Consider the following 10,902-nt stretch of genomic DNA (forward strand, 5'->3'; position numbering starts at 1 on the left):
GAAGAAGAGGATGACGAGGATGAGGAGGACAGCGAGGAAGACTCGGAAGACGAAGAAGACATGCAGGACATGGACGAGATGAATGATTACAACGAGTCACCCGATGACGGCGAAATCAATGAGGTGCTTTAACTTATGATTTGCAGAAAGATTTGTCCCGCCTTGCAGCCAATACAGCAGTACAGTAAATGACTGAGGTCGACTAGAGATCATGACAGTTGTAAACAAAAGTCATGATGGAAATGTCGTTTGTTTATTGGTGATGAACTGGTGCATGCTGCTACAGGGTTCTTGTCCACATCCTCGTACGAGTCAACAACATCTACCAGGCTCACCATGGGTCTTAGGATCCTATCGAGGTCGTCATACCACTTTTCTGCAAAGCGTCGCATACTTTGATGTACTGTTGTTGCAGTTTTTTTTACTTTCAAACGACACTGCTCAACAGTTAGCTGGAATCCATTAGCCGTGTGCTTATGAAACCTCTCAAGTAATTAAGAAATGTTCTCTTCAGCCCATATATCCAGGAGACATCTCGCTTCGTCGTAAGTCCAGCTTTGTCCCCTGCCACTTGACATTTTGATAGGAAACGCTCTACTAGTTCACCAGTCACCAAAACAGGAAACATCTTGTTTTTAATGAACCGTACCAGAGTTCAGGTCCGACGTTCTCACCAACCCAAACAAACTGTACCAAGGTAGTAAACGCTCCAAGGTTTGGTTCAACCAGACTAAACAAGACTGGTGTGAACGCACCTTTAATTACAATTACAAGTGTCATTTATTTTATAGCTTCCTCTCCTCTCCCTCCACCGAGAAATAATAAGTCTTTATTCTGGCTCTGTTTCTTTCTCTCAGGTTGACATGGAGGGACCAGATCAAGACCAAGACCAATGGATGATTTAAGACAAAAGACAATTTTAGTCTCCATCAAGCTGTCTGGCACTGGATTTCTACTCCCTTAAAACATGTCTGATTCCCCTTCAGTCTGTGACACAGATATATTTTTTTATTTGTGCAAACAGGAAAATAATATAATCGCAAAAGTCAAAGCTTGCATCATGATGTATTCAGAGGGAGGTTGGGTGAAGCCAGCAAAAAGTACTTTCAAGCTGCAATTGGCCTTTGAAGGCTCTGGACAACTTACAATCACTCTCACACACACACACACACACACACACACACACACACACACACACACACACACACACACACACACACACACACACACACACACACACACACACACACACGGTCCTGCTGTTTTGTAACCAGTGAGGCACACCCCCACACAGTGGAAGCAGTAGGCATCAGCCAAGTGATCTTTCATTAAAACATTGACCTTGTTGTATCTTCAGTCATGTGCTACTTCACAGAGAGCCTTTAAAAGCTGACCGAGCTCAACCAACTGTTCAGTCAGCTAAATAATTAGTCACCTATGAAGGAGACTGACAGATACTTCACCACCATATTGTACAATTCTGTTTGAAAGTGTTCAGTATGCTGCTAATCTTTTGTTAAAGATATATTCCCAGTGGGATCTTCATGAAAGTTTGTGAAACCGTATTATGTTCATACAATGCATCCGTTTTGCATTTTCATGTTTGTTAACTATGTCAATGGTCAAAGCAACCGTTCCTTTTGAATTTGGATGGACACTGTGTGTATTCAATTGACATTGACGTTCTTCATTCTTGGATCCTTTAACTTAAAGGATTGCTTACCAAGGCTTTGATTATTTGTACTAAAATGAATGGAAGCCTTAATTCTTTTTATATTAAATGAAATAATTTTGATGAAATCCAAGTGTTTCTGTTGTCTACATTATAATGTTATATATGTTATTATATATATATATAAAATAAAGACCCACAAAGAAGGGAAAATAGTGCACATACTGTATAAAGAGTATGGGTTTTATGATGGAAGCTGGAGATCTGCAGACCGCTGATGTTCACTGCTGAAGCCAAAGGATTCAGACTGAGTCATTCTACCACATGATAAAGGGGTAAGTGAATTCGGTGTTGGATAAAATCATGATCTGTGTGGTGACGATGTCCACAATTCCTTTTGTCGTTCATTATTTCATACCTGTAAACATTTAAACAGGTAATGGTTACATTTCCCAACTGAAGGCCAACATCTTTCTTCAGTATTAAACTTGTATATGAAGGAGATGTATTATAAACTCACCAAACATGACATGTCATTGAATTTAATCAGCATATTTAATGAATGAAAAAAGAAATAGAACTTGGAAGTTATCTTTTAATGAACTATTTTGTGACAAAGATCCCCAGCAGGAATAATGACCATATAATATACTATATAAAGTCTAGTGTTGAGGCTGCACATGTGGTAACTAAGTAGTAACATGCCAGTTTATTCACATGTTTATAAGCCAGGAGAGGAAGTGAGACACTCTGAACAATTAGATGCTGAAATTCTACAATTTCCTGATAAATGTAAGTTTTTAGGAAATAATTTACAATTATCTATTACATTCCCAATTTTCTTCAAAAATAGTTTTAACATGGGGTATACCATCACTAATTCATCCCTTGCCACTTTAAACTGTATATCAGTCTAATAGTGTGTGATGTCTCAATCTGCTTTATCTACTTGATTCCCTGGAACACAAGCTCAGCCATCCCGTCCCTGATGCCTCTGCTGTACTCCAGTGTGGCCCGGTGGACCTTCCACTCATACAGGCCGCACTTGCGAATGTATCTGAGGAACTTCGGAGCCCCTGGGAACAGCACATTGTCGGCCATGATCATAGACCCTTTTCCCAGCAGACCAGAGCCCTCCAGCATCTGTAACACACACACAGGCGGTATCATGTGCCGGATCATGTACCGGATCACAACTATAAGGTATTTATTTAAGAACAATTTTAGCTGTAAAGAAGTAAATATTCATCTTCATAGCTCAAATGTAAATGTACATTCTAATGATTTGTTCTAGTCACCTGCAGATCAGGGAGGTAACATTTCTTCCAGTGGTCCATGAAGACAAAGTCCAGCCTTTCCAAACCATAGTCAGAGCGCAGCCGAGGGATCACCTCATCAGATGGACTCACAATGAGCTCCACCTGGAGAACACACCGCATAAATGTCTCAGCGGTATTATAATAATAATAATAATAATAATAATAATAATAATAATAATAATAATAATAATAATAATAATAATAATAATAATAATAATAATATACAATACATGTCCCGGATTTATGTTGAAACAAATAATGGTGATGGCGAAGGGCAAACAGTCCATGGAGTGCAATGAATGTACATACAGTGTTTACATGTGTCTGCTCTCTCACCGTGTCATCGTCAAACCCTGCCAGGCGGATGATTTTCTCAGCGATTGCAGCGTTCCTCTGGTCCATCTCGAGGCTGTAGAGCCTGGCACCCATGGGCAGAGACCGGGCGATCCGCACGGTGCTGTACCCGCAGTGGGCGCCCAGCTCCAGCACTGTCAGAGGGCTCTGCTCCATCATCAGCCGGTCCAGGATCTGCCCTACACACCAAACACATCATGTAAAATCATGCTTGTGAACAGATGAATTGTTGTTTAAGGTAAACTGTCTTCCTCACCCTTTTTAGGCCCAATGTTGCTGATGAACTCCACCTTGCTGCACCAGACATCGAAGGCGTCCAGGATGCTGTCGGGGTCTCCAGGAATGGCATGAGTGAGAACATACTGGTAGGCACGCTCCTCACGGCTGAGGCCGGTAACACAGTCCCTCCATATCCTGACCAGGACCGCCTGATAGAACAGCACAAAGTAGAAGCGGCTCCTGATAATCACTGTCAGCAGGAGGGGAATGAAGGCCAGAGCGATAGCAGGGGACACCATCCTAGCTTGTATAAAGAAAAACACACACACAAGTAGATTCATTAGGCACTTATACTCAATTAAGTAAAAAAAGAGGGGGTATATTGTTGTTGTTTATGTCAGATTATAAAATGTATTTATACTTAGAGGTGGATGCAATGTCTTCATGTGCCCGAATTTCCACATGAATGTTGTACCAGCAACTCACTGCAGGACTCATCTCCCTACTCTCTGTTTTTACATTCATGGACTAATGGCATTGTTTTGCTGTATTTTAAATCTAACCGTGCTGCCCTGCAGTGTAAAAAAGAAGCTAATATGGATAACGAAGGACTTTATCAGTCAACAAGTCACCATGTTTTTGAATACAAGTACACCAATTATACTAATTTTCACTCTGCCACCTTGCCTTCTGATATTGATTTCCAGTTGCAGTAATCACCAGTATTTAATCCCAAGCCCGGCTTCAACCTTCAGTCAGCGCTGCGAGATCTTTCAGCCAATTCCTCCTGATTCTCAGTCAGTTAACTTTTGTAATGATCTGTATTGAAGTTGTTAAAAACTCTTGTACTGATAGTGACAACTGCTGTAAAAGCATTATTACGCAGCTTATCAACATTTTAAGAGGCACACATGTAGTACTTCATGAATATGGACACTTGTGTCTCCACAACTCTTTCTGTGGTCTGGTGTGTTTGTAATGTGCCATGTGTTAAATGATGCCATGGATTAATTACATCAAAACTACTCACAACTAACAAAGTATCTCTAATGATGCAAAGAAAGAAAAAAGGTATACATCATTTTAAGGTACATTTGGGGAATACTAAAGATGTCTATCATAAGACCAATATGAGATTGAAACAACAGTGACAATTTTATTCGTTAAATATAATAATTTCCTGAAATGACAACATTCAAAATACATTAAACACATTTTTAGACAAACGCTTGTAGTTTTTCATGCATGCAATATAAGATCTACGGAGGAACAGTTCATGCTTTAGTCCTGTGCTAGATGTTTTTACAGAAACTGCTGTGCCTCTCTTGATGTTTCTACTGCCTCAGGTAACCGTAGACTCTGCAGGCTGCTATGGCAGATTCTATAACAAAGTATTTGAATCAAAATAAAGTCTCTCTTACTGTCCCAGGAAAAACAGACATACTCACCTTTTCTCTAAAAAGAGTGGAAGCAGAGCAACAGCACAGATGATAAAGATAAAAGTCACACTTCAGCCACAGAAAGGCGGAGATGTTTGTGTGTGTGTGTGTGTGTGTGTGTGTAAGAGAAGGTAAGAGACCTGACGGTGTGAATAATTTATACATCACGTGTATGACAGTACACATCCTGTAATTATTTCCAATTAACAGACATTCACGGTGACATAACGAACTATATATCTGGTAAACACCCGTTTTTGTCAGTACTCATCAGACACACACATGTAGCATCTTGTCCAGATAGTTTGAATTGGAGCGATACTTTGGACAGGAGCAGAGACAGTGAGACAGAGAGGCAGTGTGAGACATTTGATATAGCAAGTAAACAGCAACAGGTGTGTGTCTGTGTGGAATCCAATTTCTTTCTTCTTACTGAGTCATGATGCAAAGGTCAGGCAGAACACAAATACACCAAAAAAAGTTCATTCGTGGAATATCATCTAATGTAACTCAATGTTTTTATTATTTGTTTAAAGTTTTTATTTCTTTTTATTAACAAAATATGTTAAAACCTACAGTTGAGTCATGTTAAGAACACATAATTGCAATAAAATGCTAAATTAGAGGCAAGACAAAGATGATTTATTGTTCACGTCACATTTCCTTTATTTCTTTTCAGTGCTTCTCTTTTGATGTGACTTGAGATTATAGCTTTCTAACATGTCATTTCACTCATAAAACTACTGAGACCTGGCTGCTGTGAAACAAAACGGTAAAACGCAAGGCAATAAAAAAACTTGCAGGTCTATTATTTGTATGGTGTGTGATTAACATGTATAATAATGACGTTCTGATAGGAAAGGTAGTACAAGCTGTCATTGCAGGAATAACAACAATTTCACTGCTTCAACCCAAACAAGTAACAATAGAAAGCATGTGATGAGATCAGCCTAAACCCCTGCAATCATTACCAAACACTGACTTTGATTAAAGGGTTATATTTAGTCTCTCCTATATACACAAATGTACACAAAAATAAAATAAAAAATACACAAATATTGTCAAATTTGGAATTATATCAACCTTTGCACTATTTTGTAGAAGTTACTTTTGTAACAATGCCTTACTATCTCTGCCTGTGTGAGATTTATTCAATAATAAGGTAATTGGTAATTGCAATAAGGTACTCAAGCACCAGTTCTCTGTCTTATAATCACTCATTGTTGCTTGTCAGTTAAGCAAAATAATACCCTATGTTACTTAAATAATGGTAAAGTAAGTCAATATGATGCACTGCTTTACTTCATGTGATACTAACTAATAAGGATGGAAGATGTGATTAGTATTTAGCACCTTTTTCAGAGATAATAGGAACCATTCATCAGGCAAGTGGCCAGTATGCAGATTTACAGATAACTAAAAACGATTCTGGTTCATTTACATTGTATCTAACAATCTGTAATAAGGTGTTATTTGGGATCTATTTGTTAGCTGTTCATTAGGGCACACAGTTACACACTGCACCACAAAGCAATGTCCATGGGGCAGGACTGCAATGGTTGAAACTCCCTGTCTACATCTCTGGACAGGACTGTTTAAGGAGCCTTCTGATGAACTTCTTCAGATCTTTGTCCCCTTTGGTCCACCTCACCAGTCGAGTCAGCACCAGTCTTCCCTCTTCAGCCTGAGCCAGGGCCAGGTACCATCCACTCTGGGCCCCTTTCCCCTCCTTTTCTCCTTCTCTTGCTCTTCTCTTATCCATATGTTCCTCCTCTAACCCCCTGCCTTTGTTTGTCTCTGCAGAGTCTAAGCCAGGACAAGTACAGGTGCCTCCTTCTTGGAGCCACAAAGCGCTATGGGCCATTGCGCCTCCAATCCCTTCTGCCCTCTCCGCACCTCCCCCTGCCCACCTCAGGATGCGGCTGCGGGCTGTAGGCACCAGCTGACGGTCCCCTCCCACCATCGACACACTGCCCAGACGCATCTTAAACGCTGAAACAGAGACCGAGAGAATGCTATTCAACAGGTGCCAGTTCAGACACATTGTAAAACATCCTCTCTATCTCTATGATTAGTTGATCTGTTATGTGGCCTGCTTTGTGAAAATCAAGTGTGTTTGTTTCTTATCGGAATTACAATACAGAGGGTTATGCTGTGTTCTGCTCCATTCACAAAAGAAAATAATTATGTATTTTGTAGCTTACATTATCTACATCTGTTTATTCTCACCATATGGACTGTGGCAGAAGTTTTCCTGGATGTCAACTTCTCCTTCAGCAGCCAGACTGCAGGCATCACAGATAACACTCCCTGGGGGGTGCAAAAGAGAGGGCATTAAATGACCGGGAGGGTCTGCAGAGGGGATGTAAAAACAATCTTAAAAGGTGCTGAGATTGTTGTCTTTGAGCAGAAACTTCAGGATCAAGGCATTCAAAACTACTTTAAGATGAGATTGAAAATAAAACTTCATAGATCTCCAGAAAGGAAATTGTAGTTGTTACAGCAGCACAAGAAACCAGCCAAAGAGGTAGGAAACAGATGAACTGTTTTAAATTAAATACATACAACCAAATAAATAAATAACTTTTAAAAGCTATATGCATGGTATACATCTATATGATCTGTGCTACATCCCTGATTATGAACTGCCATGGTTGATACAGAGATCCATATTGGGAAGTTTGAATAATTAAGTGTTTAAAAACTGGCACATATTATTTTAACAGAAACGCATAACATAGATAATGATCCTAAAGGATCTTAAACTGTGGTTATTAGAGAATTGTGACCAAGATATGTTGTCTACAGAGCTTAACATTTTACAGTGGAAAAACTGGACAAAATATAAAATAGAGACACTTTCCAAATTAACTAAAACATTTCTTTAACATTATTTCATGTCACATCATGAACAAGTGCTGATACTGATTTGTTTGCAACAAGCCAGTGTGTGTAGTGTGTGATGATAAATCCCAATGGTGGAAAAGTACATTTACTCAAGTACTGAGGTCCTTAATTAAAGTTGAGGTACTTTACTTAGTATTTCCATGTTATGCTACTTTATACTTCTACTCCATTACACCTCAGAGTGCAATATAGTTATTTTTTCTTGTACCGATTTAGTATTAATACAAAAATATAATCAACTAATAAATGATGATGTATTATTTACAGCTGCAGCAGTGAGTCGACTAATCGATTAGTCAATGGACAGAAAAATAATCGGCAACTATTTTGCTAAATCGTTAAAATAACTTCATGCAAAAATGGCAGAAAACAAGACATGTAAAGACATCACATTGGACTTTGAGAAACTGGGATGGACATTATTCACTATTTTCTGACAAACAAACAATCGTTTAATCTAGAAAATAATCGGAAGATTAATTGTTAATTGTAGTTCTAGTATTATCATAGATAAAAACTACCCAGTGCATAAAGTAATTCAAATAAGTTCCACCTTTACCAGCAGCAACATTAAAGTGAAAACACAGTAATGCATTCATAATTATAATCCAATAATATAAAAGACTAAATACAATTTTAAATCCGGGACTTTTAGCCTACTTGTAAGAGAGTAGCATACTTTTACACTGTGGTAATACTACTTTTACGTAAATAAAGTGTCTGAGTAGACTACTTCTTCCACCTCTGATTTATCAACAGCTGTTTTAAAGTGTAGGTTTACAGAACCGTCCACTGACCTTTCAGCGCCTCCTCGTGCATGACCTCCTCCGTCGTCCGCCCCTCCTGCTGTCCTGTTGCCGGGATACAGAGTTCGGTCCCGCGCGGAAACCGGGTGCAGTTGAACATCTCCGGCCAGGGAAACCCGAACGCGCTCATCACGGGCACGCAGCCGTCCCGCACGGCCTCGCACAGGCTCTTGCAGGGGCTGACCGGCCCGCTGAGCTCCGGCAGACACACCGGAGCGAACAGCGAGCACAGGAACTTCTTCGTGTCCCGGTGGCACAGCTTGTTGATGAGGGGCAGCCAGGCCGCAGACTGCTGCTGGGCCTCCCTCAGTGTATCATGGCCGAGCAAGTTGGGGATCCGCATGTGCCTGTAGCCGATCCCGTGGCACAGAGACAGTGTGCTGGGGATGGGTTTACACACCGAGCGCACCGAGGAACTGAACCCGAGCGACGGCGGCCTGAGCTGGGCAGGAGCCGCGGTGTCAGAGGCATGAGAAACTCCAAACAGCAAAATAAAGCGGAGCACAGAAACAAACATTGTTGTTTTTGTACCAGCAGAGAACAGAGTGGAGTCTGCAAAGCTGCTGCTCTTCTGTCTGGACTTGACCGGCATGTAGGTGTAAACAAAGAGGTGTGGAGGAAACGGGGGGTTAATGAGAGGGCAGGCGCCTCCCAGTTATCATCCCACCCCATCAGACTAGTGCCTGCCTCCACATTTATTAGTGTTACGCTGCATACTGTTTGTTTCTTTGGTTTGGCATCATGTTCTGAACTGAAAAAACGTAACAGAGAGATTAAACCAATGCATTGTATTATATAGTAATCATAGTGTTGACTTGCAGGATTTAGCCTACTGTGTAAAGGCAGACTCTAGACTTTAAAAATAAAGTCATTTTTACTCCATATAATATTAAATGTTGAATTGCTCAACATTTTGTAATGCTGTTTGAACAATATTGAGGAAATGTACACACCATAGGCTACTGTTTCGATGTGAAGTATACATAAAACTAAACAACTGTCAGTGCACATCTTTTTAAAATGTTTTTGTCGTGGCTTCAAAATGAAGATGAAGCGGTGAATAAGATCAATGACCTTGTGTCTGTGTTGTATATTTTCTTGTATATACAGTATATATTTTTTTATAATCAGGCCAAATTAATTTCATTTGACACAGTATTTAAAGCCATTTTAAAAGTCAAACATTGTAATCATAAATAGCAATGAAATGTAGATCCACTTCAGCATAATCTTTAAAGATTTAAGTTTTGAACAGGGAAGAACCATTTATAAAGTAGACTAAACACCAATACATTGTTCTTGTGTTTTTAAGAAATGAATACAGAAACTTTAAGATGATTACAAGCCTTTGTTTGTAAAAGAATAGAAAACTGTCTTGGTGTATGAAGAGCTGTGAAAAACATTCCTGGCAATATTGTGAAATTAAATGTATTGTGTGAAGCACTATGTGTGGTATGTCATCATACTCAGCCAGAGGGTGTGAGAGACCCTTTCATCTTTTTCCAGGGAGACTACCACATCGCACCAACATGCCTCGTCCTGCTCCCTTCTCCTGCTGCTGTCTATTTGATTTTGCTTAGTAGTAGTAGTAGTAGTAGTAGTAGTAGTAGTAGTAGTAGTAGTAGTAGTAGTAGTAGTACAAATATAGACAGCTCAAACTTGATTAAATATTTGTAATGTTCGTGTTTGACCAAATTTGCTACCAAAAACACTGCTTGATCAGGTGGAATTGTCGCTTTACCGAAGTGCAGTGCAATAATACTATAAATCACGACTGTAGCTGGCGACTTTGCAATCAGTAATCTTTTTTGTGTTTATTTTAAGATCATAAAACAAATATGGAGGTTGAACAGCAACTAGACTAGAATATTTGCAAGTAAATGCATCCATAACACATCCATACAAGCATGGCTGAATTAACCTGTTGTGTACCCCATCAAGTTCCCATTGACTACAGTATATACAGCACAATACACATAGCAGAGTCATTACAGGTCCAGAAGTCAACCACAAGAAGCTTGTTCAGAGCTTGTTCTTATTAAAAGTAGTAATACTAAAATATAGACATTCTCTGTTACAAGTATAGGTTGTGCATTCAAAATCTTACTTAAGTACAAAAGTATAAGCATGAAAATATACTTAAAGTACCAAAAGTAGAATAATAGCCACTATATTTTATTACTGGA

At 39.5% G+C, this 10,902-nt stretch overlaps 3 protein-coding genes across 5 annotated transcripts in view; 1 reads left to right on the plus strand and 2 right to left on the minus strand.

Annotated features, from left to right (window-relative positions):
- Positions 1–1,800, plus strand: part of anapc15 (anaphase promoting complex subunit 15) — a 3,521-nt gene extending 1,721 nt beyond the window's left edge. For all 3 annotated transcript variants that reach the window (XM_029446042.1, XM_029446039.1, XM_029446040.1), the window contains exons 4-5: positions 1–123; positions 858–1,800. The exon at positions 1–123 is cut by the window's left edge and continues 18 nt beyond it. In XM_029446042.1, coding sequence (XP_029301902.1) covers positions 1–123; positions 858–905 — 171 coding nt within the window. In that variant the 3' untranslated portion in view covers positions 906–1,800. The remainder of the gene's footprint in view (positions 124–857) is intronic.
- Positions 1,801–2,617: 817 nt separating this feature from the next.
- Positions 2,618–3,863, minus strand: tomt (transmembrane O-methyltransferase). Its single transcript, XM_029446038.1, has 4 exons — positions 3,602–3,863; positions 3,328–3,524; positions 2,971–3,093; positions 2,618–2,815 (listed from the first exon to the last, which is right to left on the minus strand). The coding sequence occupies exons 1-4, from the start codon at positions 3,861–3,863 to the stop codon at positions 2,618–2,620; spliced, it is 780 nt and encodes a 259-aa protein (XP_029301898.1).
- Positions 3,864–5,708: 1,845 nt separating this feature from the next.
- On the minus strand, positions 5,709–9,374 carry sfrp2l (secreted frizzled-related protein 2 like). The gene is made up of 3 exons (XM_029445583.1): positions 8,708–9,374; positions 7,233–7,313; positions 5,709–6,995 (listed from the first exon to the last, which is right to left on the minus strand). The coding sequence occupies exons 1-3, from the start codon at positions 9,306–9,308 to the stop codon at positions 6,577–6,579; spliced, it is 1,101 nt and encodes a 366-aa protein (XP_029301443.1). The 5' UTR covers positions 9,309–9,374; the 3' UTR covers positions 5,709–6,576.
- Between the last annotated feature and the right edge of the window lie 1,528 nt (positions 9,375–10,902).

Source organism: Cottoperca gobio, chromosome 13 (assembly GCF_900634415.1).
Source record: "Cottoperca gobio chromosome 13, fCotGob3.1, whole genome shotgun sequence".
Classification (NCBI taxonomy): Eukaryota; Metazoa; Chordata; class Actinopteri; order Perciformes; family Bovichtidae; genus Cottoperca; species Cottoperca gobio.

Excerpts from the sequence above, each read along its gene's own strand:
- tomt (XM_029446038.1), bottom strand. The coding sequence starts at position 3,863 with ATGGTGTCCCCTGCTATCGCTCTGGCCTTCATTCCCCTCCTGCTGACA. Across the intron at positions 3,094-3,327 it reads CAGGGTTTGACGATGACACG|GTGGAGCTCATTGTGAGTCC; the intron begins GTGAGAGAGCAG and ends TGTGTTCTCCAG. Across the intron at positions 2,816-2,970 it reads GTTACCTCCCTGATCTGCAG|ATGCTGGAGGGCTCTGGTCT; the intron begins GTGACTAGAACA and ends TGTGTGTTACAG.
- sfrp2l (XM_029445583.1), bottom strand. The coding sequence starts at position 9,308 with ATGCCGGTCAAGTCCAGACAGAAGAGCAGCAGCTTTGCAGACTCCACT. Across the intron at positions 7,314-8,707 it reads GCACGAGGAGGCGCTGAAAG|GGAGTGTTATCTGTGATGCC; the intron begins GTCAGTGGACGG and ends TGCACCCCCCAG. Across the intron at positions 6,996-7,232 it reads CTTCTGCCACAGTCCATATG|CGTTTAAGATGCGTCTGGGC; the intron begins GTGAGAATAAAC and ends TCTCTGTTTCAG.